The sequence below is a fragment of the Bombus pyrosoma genome, linkage group LG14 (genome assembly GCF_014825855.1).
Source record: "Bombus pyrosoma isolate SC7728 linkage group LG14, ASM1482585v1, whole genome shotgun sequence".
NCBI lineage: Eukaryota > Metazoa > Arthropoda > Insecta > Hymenoptera > Apidae > Bombus > Bombus pyrosoma.
The window spans coordinates 1-19,646 of record NC_057783.1 but is presented as its reverse complement, the minus strand read 5'-3'; the positions used below and the strand labels follow the sequence as shown (position 1 = coordinate 19,646).

The following is a 19,646-nucleotide window of genomic DNA, read 5'->3' as shown; positions in this document are numbered from 1 at the left end:
GGTCGTATGTAACTACACGAGATAAATAATGTATAGAAAAATATCAATATGTATACATATGTATTCTTATGTCCATAAAAAATATACAGATGTATCTCAATCTCGCAACATTTGCTAATTAAGTCCTCATAAAATTACACATTGTAAAAGTGAATATTGCCAAAAGTTGCTAAAATTAAGAAGTTTTTTACTTATTAAGTTTTGAGTTAGGGAAAGCAGAGCCAAGGGTTGGGCAACAGCAGATATTATATCACTAGGTAGGTATTATTCATTTTTTTCTTTTTCTTCTATTTTCTTTTTTTTTTTTAAATTTGTACTTTACAATTTGTCCAGCTGGACAGTATTATGCATTACGATGACAACTATGAGAATATAGAGATACGAAGATAGAGTGAGTATACGTGAGCGAGGTGAAAGGGTAATATAAGAATAGAAATAGAAGGCTGGATAAACGCTAATAATGCATGCGCATATTCGTACAGTAAATATGTATAGTGTCTGTCCAATGATCGAAACTTGAGTATCACTAGTTGGGTAGTCAATGAAATTCCCTTTACATTTGCTGCGTCGTCTTGTTGGACAGATTATACGTGAGTAATGACACTCAACGATCAACGAACGGCATCGGTGTGCATGTCTGATCAGGCGAGGATAGAAGGAGCCTCCACGCAACGTTCTATCTATATTCTCATATCGTATCCATTTATAGGGACCCATAGAGACATCATCATACTCTATAGTAACATATGACTCATGTATTCATGACTAACACACTGTATCCTTGTATCTCTATAATTATAAATGGGATTCACCGCTTTGCAAGCTGCAAAGTTGCAGGATCGAACGTTTCAACACAGAGTTTGATCATAAAGCGCCTTAAACAGTCGTTAAAATTTATTTAACTTTTTGTTTCTGTTCAATTTAGTTACAATGGATTTTCCAACAGACGAATTATTAAGAGAAGTTTTACAGTACCCAGCTGTAAAAAATATAAAGGTTACCGTAAACTCCTGTGCAAAATATGCAGCGATAGTCGGTGGATCGACATTTCTTGGTGGTATAATTGCTGGACCACTCGGACTTGCACTGGGTAGTTATTTAATTATAATCTACTTTTTAATTATTTATTGTTTGGATTGTGTATAAAAGTTATTCAATATGAAAATAAATTTCTATTTTTAGGTGGCGTAGCTAGTAGTATTATATCAGCAGCTGTTGGATGTAATGAATTTAAATCTGCTCCACATATCATTTTGTACGAAACTACTCCAGTACAAAGAGAAAAACTAGCACTATTAATAGTTAAGTTCCTTAATTTAAAACATATTTGGACTCTTAGAGATCTCTTATGTTTTAGTAAGGAAGAATTGGCATTAGGGATAATACCTATAATAGTAAAATTTTTAACCGATGATATGCATTATTCGATAGCAAACTGATCGTGGATTGGAAAGAGAGATCGTCCTGTATAAAATTTATTGACCAATATAAAATCTATAATTATTTTTGACAAGAATGAATATTTGTAATTATTGAAATAATTACTTCAAGAAAAACTTTACGTCTTTATTTATGTATATTCGCGACTTGGAGACCGCTGGTACACAGAAAATAGAATTTAGTGAAACAAAAATAATCTAAATAAGGAGAGATCCATATTATTGTACCCTTGAATATAAATTGTATTTCGGGTTACAAGGTCTAAGAACGAAGGAACTAATAAATAGATTCCTATTTATGTTCCTTGTAGTCTTTAGCTAGAGATACAAGGTTAACTTTTTTGGTAATGTTCTTTTGCTGTATATATATATATATATATGTATGAACGTGCTCCCTATTCTATTGTATTGTAACACTAAGAGAGTGAGGATCCGGATCAGCATAAACTTATACATTATACTTATACTTATACCTTTATTTATTTCAATATATCTTTCTATTACAAATTCATCCACTCGTTCCTCTGTCAACCAACCCCAACAGCAATAAAGTACAGTGCGAAAAGAAAAATATATGTACGTCTTTAAGTAGTTTAAATTGTGTAAATTTATCTGTGTTTTCTTAAATCTTAAAATTTTCCATACTCAAAAATACGAATGGTATCCAGTTTCAAATTTCGCGCTCGTTTTTCGCGTTCCGCGCATGCCCGTTAAGTATATGTATAATAGATGCTGTGTTTTATGTCTTTGCAATAACAATATTTCTTGGGAATAGATCATTTCTGTTTATCATTTGTAAACTTTTACGTTTTTCTTTTTACATCTTAAATGTATTAATACGTAAAAAATTGTTAATGTTACATGTTGATGTCAGATCATAGTTAGGTTTCGTGACAAAAAGTTACCATTAAATTGGGTTCCAAGTATCCATTTGCGTATAAACTAACTTTTCTTTCTTTGGCAATATATATCATTATAATTGTGTAATTTAATTACTATAACCATTATAATAATATAAATACTGCATTAATTAATAAATATCAGTATATTAATTATTTTTTATGTGAGATACTTAAGTAACATAACACCAGATGACGCTGTTTCTTTTTCAACGTTAGATTGTCTCGTCTTTCAATTCCTTTTTATACGTGTATGGAGTAGACGAAGGTACGTTAAATTAGAAATGTTTAAAATTATTAATAAATTGCAATTATTCCAGCATCTGTTTAACTGATTATATTTGATGTTCTGTTAAAATTTCTTAAAATGTTTAAAGTTGTTATAATACCGTTAATAGTAATATTTCAATATTTATAACATGAAAGAAGTTGTACACATGGCACGTTATAATAAACGTGGTTGTGCGTTTTCCAAGGAAATCGCGTGAACACAATTTTGTAGCTGCTACAAACATCATATATAATTCTGTGAAGTAAATTATTTAAGAATTAAGGACTTTTTAAAGTATCATGAATGTTTCAAATGTATAGTGACGTTATATCGAACAAAAGCGTGAAGTGCGGATGCTATAGACCCATCTCTGTTATTGCTTATTATCTTTTTGATATCTACGTTCCTTTATATTAAACTATTGGATATCGAGGATAATGAAAATATAGTGTTATTGAATAACAATCGGGATACGGTGTATACAAATTACTGGAAAACAAGAAAATATAGGAGATAGGTATATAATAAATATTTCCAATATATCACACATAATTTGCAATAAACAGAGGGGGAAGATGAGTTATTAAATCTGTAATTGAATAAAGAAGGTTATCATATATTATTGGGAAAACATTAATTACATTAATGATGAGTAATACGTTTTTTTCTAATCATTATAAAAAAGTATTTTAGAAGTAGATTATTGTCAAAATATAAATTATGCGATGTTTGTAAGGTAAGTTTTTGGGACGATATGTATAATATTTTTTTTGGATTTTAAACCTTTTTGGCTTGTACAGTCTTAGCTTTCCCCAAAAACTTTTGTACAGAAAAAGAGTTATTTTGTAGATAAGAGAAATTTATAAAGAAAAGAAGAAGATCCAACATGCCACAGAACGAGTATATCGAGAGGCATCGTAAACTATATGGACGACGTTTAGATTATGAGGAAAGGAAAAGAAAAAGGGAGGCCCGTGAGCCTCATAAACGTGCGGAACGCGCTCGTACTTTACGTGGTATAAAAGCAAAGATTTTCAATAAAGAACGGAGAAATGAAAAGATCCAAATGAAAAAGAAGATTAAATCTCATATGGTAAAGAAAGTGAAAGAAAAATCTTCAAATGTACCAGAAGGAGCACTACCTGTATATTTATTGGATCGTGACATTAAAAAAGATGCGAAAGTATTGTCAAATATGATAAAACAGAAACGTAAAGAAAAAGTTGGGAAATGGGATGTACCAATACCTAAAGTTAAAACACAGTCAGAATCTGAAGTCTTCAAAGTAATGAGAAGTGGAAAGTCTAAACGCAAATCTTGGAAAAGAATGGTAACAAAAGTGACATTTGTTGGTGAGAACTTTACTAGGAAACCACCAAAATTTGAAAGATTTATTAGACCAATGGCACTCCGTTTCAAAAAGGCCCATGTAACTCATCCTGAACTAAAAGCCACATTTTGTTTGCCTATTATTGGAGTTAAAAAGAATCCAAGTTCACCAATGTACACAAGCTTAGGTGTTATTACTAAAGGAACAATTATTGAAGTGAATATTTCAGAATTAGGTCTTGTAACTCAATCTGGAAAAGTAGTATGGGGAAAATATGCTCAAGTTACAAATAATCCTGAAAACGATGGCTGCATCAATGCTGTATTACTTGTATAAATTCCTTTTGTTGTATTACTGCATTATGTATGCTGATAATATGTCTGTAATAAAAATTGTTTAAATGTAAATTGTTTGTTATTATGTTTTTTAAATATTTTCCCGAATAACTTTTAATGAAATTCCACAGATGATATAAATAGGTCTTTATCTTGAAAGCATAACTCGAAACTACAAAGAAAAAAAAAAAACGTAAATTTTTTGTATGTTTTGCAGTTATAAACGTTTACCATGCAGATATTTGTGAAGACTCTAACAGGCAAGACCATCACTCTTGAGGTCGAGGCATCAGATACTATCGAAAATGTTAAAGCAAAAATTCAGGATAAAGAAGGTAACAATCTATATTAAACACATATTTTAACACTTTGAGGACTGGAGACACGAATTCGCGTGTTACATATTTCACGCGGTATGCTATAAAAATGTTAACTACTGTTAAATAAAACAGTATAAAAAAAAAAGCAATGGATGCTATAAACAAAATGTTATAAATGTGTTTACATTAAATGCTTGAGTAATACTATATCAATATATTAATATATTAAATATAATATTGGTCGTTTTGAATCTTTTCAATCACTCCAAATATACGCGGGAATTCAGGCTATATACTTCTCAGAGCGTTACAGTCCTCAAAGCATTAAATATTTCTTAAATAATTTTTTAAACAAATCTGTGTTTAAATTTTAGGAATTCCACCAGATCAACAAAGATTAATCTTTGCTGGAAAACAATTAGAGGATGGTAGAACTTTATCAGATTATAATATTCAGAAGGAATCTACATTACACTTAGTGCTACGTTTAAGAGGTGGAGCTAAAAAGCGCAAGAAGAAGAATTATTCAACCCCAAAGAAAATCAAGCATAAGAAGAAGAAGGTCAAGCTTGCTGTACTCAAATTTTATAAGGTATTTTAATAACTCTTTTAGCTTTAATTTAATACATAGCTAAATAATGTATAATTAACTTGGAATAATATATATATATATATATAATATTTATAATATATATATATATTATATGGTGAAAATCATTAAGTTAAAGTTAATCCAACGACCTGCTAATTGAATATAACAATTCTCTAGAATTACAAACCTTCTAAAATGTTCCCTTTGTCTCGGCACTTTTAAGACACTGAACCCTATCGTATAGGAGGTCATGTTGAATTCATTCTTGATAGTCGAGAATTAATTACGCGAAACACCCTGTATATATTGCAATTTAATTGCATCATAAATGATTGGATGACTAGTTGCATTTGCTCTCGTTGAATGTATGATTGCTCATAAAAAACTTGCGCGCGTTTATAACTTTATATGTATTTTGAATCGGGTTGTGTAGATTTCAAAACAATACAGTAATTGCAAAATACAGTTCTTTAAATAAAATTTAAACAAGTTTTAAACGAAGAAATTATGTTTATTATTTATCATCAGTCGCAAAGTTTTATTGCTCAAATTCTTTAAATATATTGTTAAATAGGTGGATGAAAATGGAAAAATTCATCGTTTGAGAAGAGAATGTCCCATGGAACAATGTGGAGCAGGTGTTTTTATGGCTGCAATGGAAGACCGTCATTATTGTGGAAAATGCGGTTATACTCTTGTATTTAACAAGCCGGAAGATAAGTAAATTCAAAATATATGACTACACTTAATTAAAGAAATTTCGTGAAGTAATTTCAATGTCTTATGTTATTTCGTGTATACCCCCCCCCCCCTCCCACCCATATACTGCGTTAGGTATTATCATATTGATAATGTTATAGAAAAGTAAAAAATTTCTTAAGACTATAATGCTCTAAAAATTATTTATTCTTTCTTTACATTGTGCTAATATACAACTTTCATTCACACAAACAAACATATAAATATAAATTCATATATTAAAAATGTAACTTAGTTTAATTTAGTATTCTACATGGAAAAAATTTACGTACATATATAACATACTAGAAACATTAAAAGTAATAAAAACGAACAAATTTAAATTGCATTTCCTATTGATCATAAACAGTTTGCGTGTGTATTGTTGTGCATTTGGCGTTATCAACAATCATCATCATCACCATCACAGAGCGCACTTGTGTACCTAATTATAAGTTATATGCAAGTACAACAATAATTAGTGTTATATTATTCTTATTAAGTATACTTAATTAAAGTTTACTAGAATCATGACTTTTAATGACTTATCGCATTATAATACTCACGTTACTTTTATCGGAATATTTTTACATAATTCTTTTTTACATTTCTGAGTGACTTCGCTGTTCTGTTGTACGCGAATTAAAGCTTTTCAAGCTCGGTTTTAACACAGAGAACATTTTTTCCGTCGCAGTTGGGTGAATACTCATTTGTAATTCTGTTAACGATTCCTCTGTCTTCAAAATTAAGAAGATAACTTTAATCGGTTATAATCTACTATTGTAATTCTATACAAATAGAATATATATATATTACGTATATAATCTATAATGGAATAGAAATTTTACTTGTCTAAGTAATTGTGCAGCAGTATGTAATACTCTTTGCCATTTTCTCATTTCTATATTATGCAAACTTTCTTGCTGTTGCAATAAGTGAATCCAATCTTCTTCGGTTTTTGGTGTATTTCTACATGTTGAAAAATTAGAAATACTAATATAAACATCAATTTTATATCAATTTTATAGTAATTTATCATTAAACATTTAATGTACTAATACGTACTTTAATACATGTAAGTCCATAATAGTATAGGCTGCTGCTTCTTCTAAGCCCCATAATTTATAATACAATAAACCATTAATTACCATCAAACATAAGACAGCAATCAATAGCATTGAACTGATTATCATATTTGAGTCACCTCGAGTAGCAGAAACTGCAAATGAAAAGTTTGCATGTATTGAGTTTTATGAATTTCTATTCTTATATACTGTATTTTAATATCTTATTGTACCATTGATTTCATACCAGTGTTATCATTAATATGTGGCATGTTTAAAGAGTTTTGTAGAGCGGAAGACGTATGATCTGAAGAATGAGTTTGTAAAGAAATACCAGGACCGGTAGCACGACGTCGTCTTCTTGCTTTCCTTTTCACTCCTCCGCTTCCAGTAGTTTCTTCACATTCTACCGTTAGTGCTTTTATCAAGCTCGTAAAATATTCATCTATTCCAGCCCAACAATTTTTCTCAATAACGCCTGTTATTGTTCAAAATGTATAATTATCACATATAAATAAGAAGAACACATGTCACAAGTTCTTACTTTTTACAAAACCCCATACATTCTTTTTGTACTTTATTTGAGCATAAATTGCGATACTTGTTTCATTCTCAGAAGCGCTCGTAATGCAATAATGGAGTAATACAGAAAATGAATCTGCATATGGGATTCCAGCATTTACGCTTTCTACATCGATACTGTATAAATGACCAGGTCTGCTACATGGTAACATTATCTAAAAATTCCATTATAAGTCATCGTTATTATATATAAACGAATTTGAGAGAATTACTTTAATAGGGTATTAGTAAATATAAAAGCACTCTGTAATTAAATATATATATATATATATATATATATATATATTTAATTGATAATAGTTTTATGAAAATAACAACCTGGGTTTCTGAAATATGAGAGGTTCTTGGTCCAATAGCTTGAGACAGTGCTATTGTAAACGATAGATTTCTAACTTTCTGACCAGTTTGCTCGTTTTGAGTCCACTCTGATTGTACTAAATCTAAATGGATGAATATGTCTGATAAGACAATGCCATAAACATGTTAATAATAGGTAATTCATAAAAATATTTCTATATTAATTTTATCATTTTTATAGACTTCTTATGACACTAGATATGTGAATTTGTATATCTCACCAGTAGTTTTACGAGCAGTTTGAAAATCTAAGAAAAATTTTGAGTTTGTAAATAGCAAGGTAAATAATTGATCAATATGAATAGGGAATGTAGCCTTGCTTATTTGACGGCCTTCATGTGGCGAGGTACACACTACACTGCCTCGAACGCCTAATTTTACTGAAATCATATAATGATTAAAACATTTATATAACAGTACGAAGAATAATTTAATCGTTATTAATGGAACATAGATAGAAATATAGCTTCAAAAGTTGAAGCAAAATGCAACTAGTTGACAATTATATTCCTCTAATTTTAAATGATATTGTGTCATTGAGATCAAAGGATAATCGATATCAAAATATCAAAAGATATTTTTGGATTTTTTTTGCAATGTATTTAAAAATAATCTAACTTACAAACTTTCAAAGAATATTTTAACCATCTTAAAAAAAATCACGTGTTTTTGTATTTTAAGGATATAAAGGGGGATCATATAAACATGAATTGATCCATAACAGAGTATCATAAAAATAATTTGGTATAAAAATTATTGGAAATAACTTTTTTTTACAGTGTATCTGGCATAAACGTTTTAAAAATTCATCAAATGGTATAAGAAACAGTAGTATAATAAATAAAAATGATAGTGAATAAAAGTCCATGATATTGGTATCAGTAAAATGTACAAACCATACAATTAATTCTTTCTTGCTTATCCATGTGAATATTATTTGAAACCTCTTGAATAATATCTGTTAGATACGAATCACATGTCACCAAGCGACTATCTTCAATGAAATGTTGAAAGAATAACTAAGCAGTTTTATTTTTAAAGGCTGCGTATAATTACTATACTATGGAGCGTAGGTAGAAAAAAGATTGGTTTAATAAGAAACTCTGTAATAGTAACAACCCACATATCGCGCGAAAATTGATGCTGATGCTAAGAATAAGTAGAATAAACGACAAATGTACAGTGGACATTATCATCTCAATGCTGAACTAATTCACGCGATTACAAATATTATCATTCATTCTTTTAAGTAGATATAAAAATTGTATCTTTATATGGCAAAAAAAATATTTATATCTTTGGGACATGTTTTGAGATCTATCTTAATATTATATTCTTCACATTTGTAAGGTAAGTAACATACATTCCTAATGTTAATGTCTTTTGTAGCGGAGGAGTTTCAAAAAGAGATTTAGCAAAAGGACATCACTAACTCAAAAACTTACATGCATGCTTTTCTGCTTCACTTTCTGTTGTATCACTTAGGTCTGTTGCATCGATAATAGGATCTGGTCGAGGCAAATGATGAACTTCTGCTTTTGTTTCAGAGATTGTATCTGGCACTCGAGTTATTGCATGTTCCGTATTACCACTTTCTACCTTTGATATAAAACACATCATTTTATAAGCAAAATTAAATTAAAATTAATACATGATATTGGAAAAACAAAAATAGCACACGCTGACTGATAATACGCTCTAGCACCAATCATGCATTAATTTTTGATATGTTAATATATAAATTACCTCGGAAAATGATTCTACGGATAATCTTGTTGATAACTTCTCTTCATCAGGTGCTGGTAACGGCGGAACATAATCCTCATCATCCGATGTTAAACCCAATTCATCTCCATAACAAGAATGTACAAGTTGCCACATTTCAGGTGCATTCATTGGCTTAAACAATTAATTTCTTATTTAGACACTTCGACGTCTAATTACATTGAAAGTTTCATATCATTTTATATAAAATTAATACGAATAAATATTTGTAATATGTTCCGATGTCACACAATTTTCATACCTCACCAATAAGAGCATTTTGCCATACACGAAATAACATTACATATGTTTTATCTCTTGCACCGAAAGATGTCAAGAAAAACTTGTCAGTGGCAGTGCATATTAAAATTGCATTAGGTATCACAAGTGCAGTTTTTTCTTTGGTGATAGATGTAACATCCTTCCAGCGTAAACATACTAGAGTTTCCCAACTAAAAATATTTGCATAAAAGCATACGTAATTTTGAGATACATAGAGTCTCCCATGAACTAATATTTCACGTTGTAGTGCACACGAATAATCTAGAAATTATATATTTTCTGTTATGTTTAAATATATTTGCAATCTGATATGATTAATATACTAATATTATTATAATAGTGATAAAAATGATTTAAAATTTGGAGTAAGTTTACAACAGAAGCACTAAGAAAAATGAAGTATCATTATTGACAGCACCGTGTACTGATATTTTATTATCAAAAAATCTTACATGATAATTAATTACTTACCGACAACTAATCTTTCATCGTCTGGTACATCTTTAAATATACGCCTAAAATCATCAGATCTAGATTTGTAAGTTGGATATAAAACGTGATACCAAGATTTTTTTTTATTTCGTTCACTACTCCGTGTTTCCTTTTTACCCTCGTGTGAACTTTTTACAGCCTGAGAAGAATCTGACGATTTGTTTGCTATATCTTGTTGTTGCTATATCATGTTTTTAAAATGAATTATGCATTAATTTGTGACAAAGGAAATTTTATAACAAAAGATGTTCTAATGCTAGAATCTTACATGTACTTGATGATCATCCAATTTGTTGACACTATTAGATTCCTTGGTACTTGAATCATGACTTGTTTTGGAGTGATCTCGTTTATTACGCACTTTTGGACTAGGGCGTGGAGATAAATTTGGACTTGAAACTGGACTATCTTTCTTTTCTCCGCTTGCGCCACTCTCTTGTACATTATCTGATATACCATTGCCTATGTTTGTTGCTGTTGGATTCTGATTTTCCAACTCGGTCATAACTTCACGATTATATATTAACAAGTCCTCCATTGACTTATTCCTATCAAATTAAAGTTGCAAATCATTAAAAATAAAAATATATTAAAACAGCTATTTTAAAATATGTACGCAAAAGAAATGATTAAACAGCAAAAAAAAAAAAAAAAAAAAGAAAAAAAAATACAAAATAATGTGAAATAAGAATATCATTGTAAAATTCTTTGTAAAATTACATACATGTTTGTGGTTGGATATTTTTGAACAGATTCCACTTCAAAGTGCATAATATGTAATTATACAGTGTACTCGTATGTTTTGTTTGATGAATGCTATGAACTTGTCACAATTTTAGAATAGAATACAACAATTTCTACCGAACGATGGCATTACAATACAATAGGTAACGATAATGTAATGCACTATTTTTTTTACTGTTAATACATTTTAAAAGCAGAACATACGTGTGACTTTTTACGAACTGTATAATCGTTGCGGTAACGACAATCCATTTCAACTAAAAACGTGAACCGTTACCGAACACGCATCAATCGTTGTCATTCATGTAGACTTATAATACCTATTAACCTTCTGTTTAATTATCAAGTTCGTACTTCCTTAACAAAATTTGTATCAATGTATATCAATGTTTAAAAAGAAACAAAAAGTACCGACAATGAGTACTTCAAAAACGATCCACCATATTGAAATGGCATATTCTCTTTTCCGGTCCGATACGAATCAAAATTTTCAAAAAATTAGCATGAACGTAATATTATAACATAGTTTAGTCAATAATCGTTTAGTAACATAAAATAAAATGTATCAATTACGTAAAATAAAAGCTGGATAAATCTCGTGAATGTAGTTGTATCTTTTTTTATTTGATCAATGTATATATTAAATAACACAGTTAGTAGTTACGCGTGGAAACAACATTCTTTGCAAAAGCCTTATGTATGATATGTAATCATCAATTATCGAGAAATGGTCAAATATATTAGTGCTTAAATTTTAGCGTAATGTCCTTATTGTGACATTTGCATAATAGTTTTCATGAATACTGCAAATTCATTAATTGATTACGTATAGGTATATATACGCAAGTTTATATGTATGGATGTATGTATGCATGTATGTATGTATGTATATATACATATAATAAGATATATATATCTTATTTTTATACTTTAGAAATTGCATTTCACTTGTAATAGCGAGTACGTTATTAGTAAAAAACGAAATAAAAAATCATGATTACAAAAAGATATCCAATAATGTTAAACAAGCAGTTGTTGCAACACTTAGATAGCCACATCACGCTTACCATAAAGCACATGTATGTAGCGTTCATCGCAAGCATCATCGTTTTTATTAATCCTGAGACATATTAGTTAAAACATCTTGTACATATAATATTTAAATCGTTTGGTTGTATCGAGTTTGAAGATTGTTTTTATTTTTTTATACAAGAAACTAGAGTGTAATTTGAATCCTGATCATGGAATTTAAGAAGCCTAATCGATCTAGTAGCTGCACATGGGAGTTAAACGCAACAAATTCACCACATACATGTAGAATGAAGTAAGTTTATAACAAAAGTATTAACCAAAAAAGAAAAAGATTAGGAGGATTAATCTAGTGTAACTGAAATTATTGTCATAGATACGTCATCGTCATACTCAGTGAAAAGATAGAAGGTATGATCGAATAATATCTTGCGGTATAATAAAGATGTAATTATAACATAAATATTACAATCTACAACCATATCGTTGATTAAGTCCATTATACATATAATAATTACATAATTATATAACAGTCTCATTTTATTTTTTCTATTAATGTAGGTTATATTTTTCTGTGAATAAATTTCACAATTCTTGCTGTAGATAACATTGTATAATAGAAGAAACACACATCCGTATGTATGTTTTCTATTTAACTTCTTACAACTACGTAGTTACGCGACTTAAAAGTTGAACACATCTGTGTGTACGTATATTCTTTAAATTTTGTTCATATATATTTGTCCATCTTGTTATACTATATTGTTAGACTAGCATCGAATGATCCATGATTATAAGATTATTACCTTCAAAATTGGAATAATAAGTACTTAAAAATTAGAGCAAGAAGACTACAATTTATTATAATAATTTGTTCTTTTAATGAAATTTTAGTTATAGAAAGTTAAATTTCATAATTCAATAACATATTATAATCATTTGAGATAGCAGAAAATATCTATTTCAAAGATCTAAAAGACAACTGTAAAAGTTTTGGTTCGAAAATTCAAATAAATAATTCTTTCTGTCTTTCTTATTATACTTAGCCTATTCTTTAAAAGCAAGAAATGCTTGGAAGATTTTCAAAATCAAATAGAATACCGTTATTCTTAATATTTGTATATTATGCTTATTTATTTTGTTATGTGAGTGTTTATATTTTATATGAAGCTTTCTTTTTTTTTTTTTTTAAATTTCAATGTTGATTTTTTTTTTTTACGTTGTATTAATATGATTTTTATTTCAGAAATGGCGACCGTACCAAGATACTTGCTGATATTTTGACTACTATTGGACAAACTCCACTTATAAAATTAAATAACATCCCAAAATCTTATGGGATTAAATGTGAAATGTGTTAGTATTAATTTTGTTTATTCAATGCGTAATTTGGAAATTTGATATAATTAAATATTAGTTTACTTTTAGATGTAAAATGTGAATTTCTTAATCCTGGTGGTTCTGTGAAAGACAGAATCGCATATAGGATGGTGCAGGATGCAGAAGAGAAAGGTTTGCTTAAGCCGGGATATACCATCATCGAACCTACAAGTGGTAATACTGGAATTGGTTTAGCAATGGTTGCTGCAGTCAGGGGATATAAATGCATTATTGTTATGCCAGAAAAAATGTCTGATGAGAAGGTGTCAACACTTTGTGCACTTGGTGCTGAAATTGTTCGAACCCCAACAGAAGCAAGTTGGGATAGTCCAGAAGCTCACATCAGCGTTGCACAAAAGTTACAAACAGAGATACCAAATAGTATTATTCTTGATCAGGTAATGTCGCATATATATATATATATGTGTGTGTGTGTGTACACACGTTTGTATATTATTGAATATCGTACAACTTTATTACTTTCCATTTATATTATATCGCTCAGTATACTAATCCTGGAAATCCATTGGTTCATTATGATCAAACTGCAACTGAAATTTGGAAGCAATGCGAGGGGAAATTAGATTATGTAGTAGCTGGCGCGGGCACTGGTGGTACTATTTCAGGTATTGCGCGAAAATTGAAAGAATTATCACCAGATATAAAAATCATTGCCGCAGATCCCAAAGGAAGTATTTTAGATCCTGGATCACAAGATTCAGGAGTTGGCTTTTACGAAGTAGAAGGAATTGGGTGGGTATAACATCCTCTTCCGTTATATCAAGATACTTCAAGTGTCTTTTTCTTTGCATTTTGGATGATCGATGAAATTGTTTTTAGCTATGATTTTGTACCTACAGTGTTAGATCGTAACGTAATCGATAAGTGGGTAAAAACCGAGGATCACGAATCATTAAATGCTGCTAGAATGCTTATACGCGAAGAAGGTTTACTATGTGGTGGTAGCAGCGGCTCTGCGCTTGTAGCTGCCCTAAAGATAGCTAAAGATATTCCCGAAGGAAAACGTATGGTTATTGTTTTACCCGATGGAATACGAAATTATTTAACTAAATTTGTATCCAACCACTGGATGGAAGCTAGAGGATTTTTGGTAAATTATACATAATTTCAATGTATACAGATACTGTACGTCTGTTTTATTAGAAATTAAAATGATGTATCATTGAATAAATTGCAGCAAGCTACATGTCAAGCTGAAACAAATAAGTGGTGGTGGAATATGAAAGTTTCAAATTTATCTTTTGATAAACAATCTTTGTTGAAGGAAAATACAGTAACATGTCAAGAAGCTATTCAAATGATTAAAAATACAGATATACAACTACTGCTTATTAGCGATAATGATATACATATAAAAGGTGTTATTAGTTTGAATAAAATTTTGTCAAACATAATATCTGGTGCAGTAAACTATACAGACTTTGTAGAAAAGACCATGGTTAAACAATATGTTAAAGTTAAGTATTCAGCATCTCTTGGATATTTATCACGGATTCTCGAAAAAGAACCGTACGCGGTAATCTTAGATGATAAACGCGATGATGCTTTTGTTGGAGTCATAAACCAATTTCATATTTTGAATTTTATTACTAAAAATAATGGATACAACATCTAATAATCATTCGATGTATCAGGTCTTAAACATTAACATACAATCGTTAAACCACTTTTAAGATTATCTTACTCGTCTGTTTCATTATAATTATGTTTTTCATAATTTTTACTTTTATTATACTCTGTAGCTATATACAATGCATTTAAAGTATATAGGTACTCATTTTAAAAAAAATGTGACTTATTATATGATTAATTTTACATATTTGTAGAAAAAAAAATATATATATGTATATATACTTTTAATAAATAAATCCTTATAAAAATTATTTTGCATTAAAATATACGGTTTATGAAACTTATGAATCAAATGTACATTTTAACGCACTACCTGTTGTTACAACTGGACGAAACGTATATTCTGATTCTCTGATTTTTATGAAAAACCTAGTCGTTAGATATTGTTTCGTAATATGTATTAACTTTCATCGAACATGATTTTGCATCTTATTTACGAGCATTAAATTCTTTGAACTTGTACATGAAATTTACAACTTGGTAACGTAGAAATTTCCGCATTAACGGTACTAATAATTCCGAGATTAGCTAAACTTCCTCTTAAAAGTCCACAAGTAAATGTCAATAAACGTGGACTTTCCTGAAGATATTGTTTATTACTATTAGTACCTACTTTATTCAATAACCGAAATGAGTTGTCTTGTAATACATATACACCATGGTGATTTGTTCTTAAATTATCAATTTGTTTATGATAAAGACCAGACCAAAAATCAGTACAAATAAATTTTATCATATCCAATTCATCTTTAAATCGATTCCATTCCCTCGTCAAACGTTCAATGATTCTGTAGCCAACACTGAATCCCATCCATTCTAGTCGAGATAGCTCTTCTTCCCCCTCCTGTACATATTAGATATTATGTAGATATTATCGTACAAGTTATAATGTTTTTATAATATTTAAATTTTAATATCAAAGTATCAGGATTTGATCCGACCAAATTAAATATTAAAATGAGAGTTTCATGGTTTGCTATTAAAATTCATAAATTTGATATATTTATAAATTGATAATTACAAAAAATGATAAGACATTTGTAGTTCCTCTTTCATCGTGTGACGAATGCTTTATTGTAGGATTTAAAAATCTAGAAATATATTATCATAACAAATGACAAAAAAATGTATTAATTGTACATTTATAGGATTGACACATTTCCTTGTATATTGCTCAACTAGTGATGTGTATTTTTCAATATGTCAACAAAATTAAAGTATGCAATAAAATATAACATTTAAGAGTTTAAAAGATAGTTGTAAAAATAATGTTTTAAGAAAGATTCAAACTATTTTACCGTATTTAAACAAAAAATGTTAGTATAAAAATATATATATATATAAAATAATAAAGGATATAAGGGATACAAAAGAAAGGAAAAAAAAAAAGAAAGAAAAATAGGGAGAAATACCTATATAATATCACGTAGTGCAAAATTCTTGAATTATGTAAAATTTATGGTATGCATAATTACCTTATTTTTACATGATTTGCTCAGAGTATAATTAACTATCTCAGCGTGTAAATATTCGAAAAGGCATTCATCAGCTTCTCCGGATGAGTGAGAATTAGTTTTCGTGTCAATTACTTGCGGCCTCATATTGATATTTTAAAAAATCACGTGTTATTATTATAATATATAAATAATATATGCAATGTACGAATAGATCGTACACTATTTTTTGTTCACAAAATATAAAGACAATCTGCTGCTAATCTGTTTACTATTTATACATTACACAGTATAATATGAACATTTAACCTTATTTGTCTGGCTTTTATCATTGACTAAGAATTGAATAGACACGATATGCAATCGTTCCCTACTCCCTACAAGCAGAGATGAGTAAGTAGAGAGATGGCCAACGCTTATGGGCGAAATTTAACCAATAAATGGACTGCAACGTGTATCCGCTCGTATCTACGTTTATTTCCTTTCTGATATAAATTTGCTTGATATACCGAAAAGATGGTCCATGTTAGGAGCAGACGCCCCTTCGAATATTCGAATAACGCGAATGAATGCGCAAACGAGATGTGTAAATAAAAACGTTTGGTAATGCAAAGCATTTTGCGTAAAGCAGGTAATGATAAAGGCGTAAAAGTATAAGGTGAGATGAGGAGACGAGGTGTGTAATAAAGATGTCGATTACATATTTGAGAAATGAAAGTTGGCACAGAAAGAAGAGGGAAATGTATAGGATTTGGTAAATTTAATAAGTGGTAAATGGGTGGCGAATGGAAAAAAAGGGTAGAGAATAATAGGATGTATCTAAAATATTTTTTTTGATGAAAAGATAGAAGATAGGAGAGCGGTGATTGTGGAAAAAATGGATTAAACATAAATGTAGGTTTAAGCAAGGAACACGCGAAGAGCCCGATTAGCTCCGCGGTAAGCTGTCGGACTCGTAACTTTTTGGTGGCGCGTTGGATTCTCGAGGCTGCGTGCGGAACCCCGTTGTCGTTGCGGGCGGCTCGTTTCTTCACCTTGGGGTTTCCTTCCCGGGTTGGTGTGTCCGAACCGGCTCGAGGTAGCAATTTTGTTGTATGTGTTGGTAGGTGCGGGAAGGAAGAGAAGAAGAGTACTGTGCCTAGTCCGGGTAGGCATGGCATGTAGATGGGTGAGGACACGAGCATTTATCGCACGACCGATTCAAATACAGAGGGAATTCTACCGGATATTACAATTACAAATTACAAACGTTATTAAATAAAACGAAGTAAGTAATTAAATGAGTAATTGACCTACAACAAGACACTAACGTAATCTTATATTAGAAACAGAATTAGAACAGAATTATCTGTGTGAAAATATCAGAATTACATGTATATTTAGGGATTAACGTAATTGTTGTACGAAGCTGAGAAAGTTTATTAATCGATATAAAATATTCTGTCGAGTTGAAAAAATTAACAATGTTGTAAAATATCTGCAATTGTTATGAATATCCAAATATTATATAAATTCTCCTCCCCCTGAAATAGGTGACTATTATAATAGGTGATCGGCCAACTTCACTATTGGTTATTATAGTCAACATTTTGCGCGATTAAGTCACACTCCAAAGAATTGTAGGAGCATCCTTAGATCATGTGCCGAGTCCTTCGTGCACAAAAGATCGTAAATTAACTACGTGTAACGAAAATCATGCAAAAATTGACGGAGTTGCCCCTGGGTGATGAGGGGTCGTCGCGGATAATTGTTACTAACAATGAATTATCGACGTGTAACATCGATGCTGCCATCTATGGAAAACGGTTGGAACTGCGGGAAAGTAACAGGAGCATAGAATGTGCGAGAAGGTATCTGAACTTCTGTTAGACAAGGAGAGCTATATTACGCGATAAGGACAGACGTACTTTTCCCTCTAATGTTACGATTATTTTTTAATTACTCTTTTCCCTGGTAAAAGTTACGAATTTTCAGCATCGTAAGACAAAGGTAGAACCTTTGGCAAGATTCACACACCAATTTCGACCGGAATTTCCCTTTAATTAATTAATTATGGACATTTATCGTAGCAAATGTCGCGGCTGCCGCGGTACTGGTCTGCGACTTTTCACAAATACCAACTTTACGCCATATTAATTCGCCCTCTAAGGAATTGAAGACGCTTCCTTAGATCCTGTACTAAATTCTTTCTGCGTAAAAGATCGCAAATTAACCGCGTGTAGCCGTTAAGAGAATTATGTGAAAATTCGCGACGTGGGCCCTAGTTATGAACAATTATTTTAGAAAATGTCGCAGGCTGTGGCTACCGCGGTACGTGTCTGTGATTTTTTCTTTTTTTTTTTCTTTTTTTTTTTTTTTTTTTTTTTAAATACCAACTTTATGCAATATTAATTTAATAAGGAATCGGAGAAGCTTCCCTAGATCCTGTACTAAATTCTTCGTACATAAAAGTTCGTAAATTCATTACGCAGCGAAAATTATGCGAAAAATCATGACCTGGCCCCTGGACGTGATCAACGCCTTCAACAGCCTTCCCTGGAAGAAGATAGGCGAGGCCCTGAACTATCATCGTGTGCCCGCCTATTTACGGGGCATAGTTCGGGCGTTTCTCCGGGACCGGAGTATCGTCTGCGCCGGCCCTTGTGGTCGGATGATTCGGAGGGCCGTGCGTCGCGGGGTCCCGCAGGGATCGGTCTTAGGACCGTTACTGTGGGTTCTCACATTTTTTTTTTTTTTTTTTTTTTTTTATTTAGTCCGTGCCTCTCGGCTTTGGACGAACATTCGATTTTTACAACACATTATTGCACTTAGCCTATTCTTACCTCTAGTCTAAAACTAATGCTTACACTATATTGCAATCTATGCCTACACACTATTCCCACTTATGCCTACACACTATTGCCACTTTGGTCTTTTTTTTC

The 19,646-nt window shown here is 30.6% G+C and overlaps 6 protein-coding genes across 22 annotated transcripts; 4 read left to right on the top strand and 2 right to left on the bottom strand.

Moving 5' to 3' along the window:
- The first annotated feature begins 17 nt into the window (after window positions 1–17).
- Window positions 18–1,946, top strand: LOC122574877 (protein C19orf12 homolog). Of its 3 annotated transcripts, none has more exons than XM_043743036.1 (3): window positions 18–257; window positions 926–1,090; window positions 1,183–1,946. In XM_043743036.1, exons 2-3 carry the CDS (start codon window positions 931–933, stop codon window positions 1,437–1,439), a joined length of 417 nt encoding a protein of 138 aa, XP_043598971.1. In that variant the 5' UTR covers window positions 18–257; window positions 926–930; the 3' UTR covers window positions 1,440–1,946. The 3 variants fall into 3 exon arrangements, with proteins under 3 accessions (XP_043598971.1, XP_043598972.1, XP_043598970.1); XM_043743037.1 differs by lacking the exon at window positions 18–257 and adding an exon at window positions 334–391; XM_043743035.1 differs by lacking the exon at window positions 18–257 and adding an exon at window positions 431–590.
- A 541-nt stretch (window positions 1,947–2,487) lies between these two features.
- On the top strand, window positions 2,488–4,346 carry LOC122574871 (ribosome biogenesis protein NSA2 homolog). Of its 3 annotated transcripts, none has more exons than XM_043743013.1 (2): window positions 2,488–2,606; window positions 3,459–4,346. In XM_043743013.1, exon 2 carries the CDS (start codon window positions 3,496–3,498, stop codon window positions 4,273–4,275), a length of 780 nt encoding a protein of 259 aa, XP_043598948.1. In that variant the 5' UTR covers window positions 2,488–2,606; window positions 3,459–3,495; the 3' UTR covers window positions 4,276–4,346. The 3 variants fall into 3 exon arrangements, with proteins under 3 accessions (XP_043598948.1, XP_043598947.1, XP_043598946.1); XM_043743012.1 differs by lacking the exon at window positions 2,488–2,606 and adding an exon at window positions 2,613–3,126; XM_043743011.1 differs by lacking the exon at window positions 2,488–2,606 and adding an exon at window positions 3,137–3,345.
- Window positions 2,583–5,957, top strand: LOC122574876 (ubiquitin-40S ribosomal protein S27a). Its single transcript, XM_043743034.1, has 4 exons — window positions 2,583–2,606; window positions 4,492–4,609; window positions 4,969–5,186; window positions 5,761–5,957. The coding sequence occupies exons 2-4, from the start codon at window positions 4,507–4,509 to the stop codon at window positions 5,908–5,910; spliced, it is 471 nt and encodes a 156-aa protein (XP_043598969.1). The 5' UTR covers window positions 2,583–2,606; window positions 4,492–4,506; the 3' UTR covers window positions 5,911–5,957.
- Window positions 5,958–6,073: 116 nt separating this feature from the next.
- On the bottom strand, window positions 6,074–12,415 carry LOC122574642 (protein Aster-B). 5 transcript variants are annotated; one of them, XM_043742432.1, is made up of 14 exons: window positions 12,277–12,415; window positions 10,734–11,013; window positions 10,445–10,646; window positions 9,954–10,234; window positions 9,674–9,826; window positions 9,373–9,526; window positions 8,149–8,307; window positions 7,889–8,028; window positions 7,533–7,725; window positions 7,236–7,466; window positions 6,990–7,143; window positions 6,773–6,893; window positions 6,491–6,661; window positions 6,074–6,369 (listed from the first exon to the last, which is right to left on the bottom strand). In XM_043742432.1, the coding sequence occupies exons 2-13, from the start codon at window positions 11,001–11,003 to the stop codon at window positions 6,527–6,529; spliced, it is 2,193 nt and encodes a 730-aa protein (XP_043598367.1). In that variant the 5' UTR covers window positions 11,004–11,013; window positions 12,277–12,415; the 3' UTR covers window positions 6,074–6,369; window positions 6,491–6,526. The 5 variants fall into 5 exon arrangements, with proteins under 5 accessions (XP_043598367.1, XP_043598364.1, XP_043598366.1 ...); XM_043742429.1 differs by lacking the exon at window positions 12,277–12,415 and adding an exon at window positions 11,190–11,975; XM_043742431.1 differs by lacking the exon at window positions 12,277–12,415 and adding an exon at window positions 11,190–11,972 and having other exon boundaries at window positions 7,889–8,010.
- Window positions 12,134–15,522, top strand: LOC122574643 (cystathionine beta-synthase). Of its 9 annotated transcripts, none has more exons than XM_043742440.1 (8): window positions 12,398–12,533; window positions 12,615–12,649; window positions 12,800–12,873; window positions 13,485–13,594; window positions 13,667–14,016; window positions 14,124–14,371; window positions 14,459–14,729; window positions 14,817–15,522. In XM_043742440.1, exons 4-8 carry the CDS (start codon window positions 13,591–13,593, stop codon window positions 15,252–15,254), a joined length of 1,311 nt encoding a protein of 436 aa, XP_043598375.1. In that variant the 5' UTR covers window positions 12,398–12,533; window positions 12,615–12,649; window positions 12,800–12,873; window positions 13,485–13,590; the 3' UTR covers window positions 15,255–15,522. The 9 variants fall into 9 exon arrangements, with proteins under 9 accessions (XP_043598370.1, XP_043598373.1, XP_043598372.1 ...); XM_043742442.1 differs by having other exon boundaries at window positions 12,800–12,944; window positions 13,713–14,016; XM_043742439.1 differs by having other exon boundaries at window positions 12,800–12,944.
- Window positions 15,207–17,071, bottom strand: LOC122574644 (trafficking protein particle complex subunit 6b). The gene is made up of 2 exons (XM_043742445.1): window positions 16,747–17,071; window positions 15,207–16,115 (listed from the first exon to the last, which is right to left on the bottom strand). The coding sequence occupies exons 1-2, from the start codon at window positions 16,870–16,872 to the stop codon at window positions 15,714–15,716; spliced, it is 528 nt and encodes a 175-aa protein (XP_043598380.1). The 5' UTR covers window positions 16,873–17,071; the 3' UTR covers window positions 15,207–15,713.
- Between the last annotated feature and the right edge of the window lie 2,575 nt (window positions 17,072–19,646).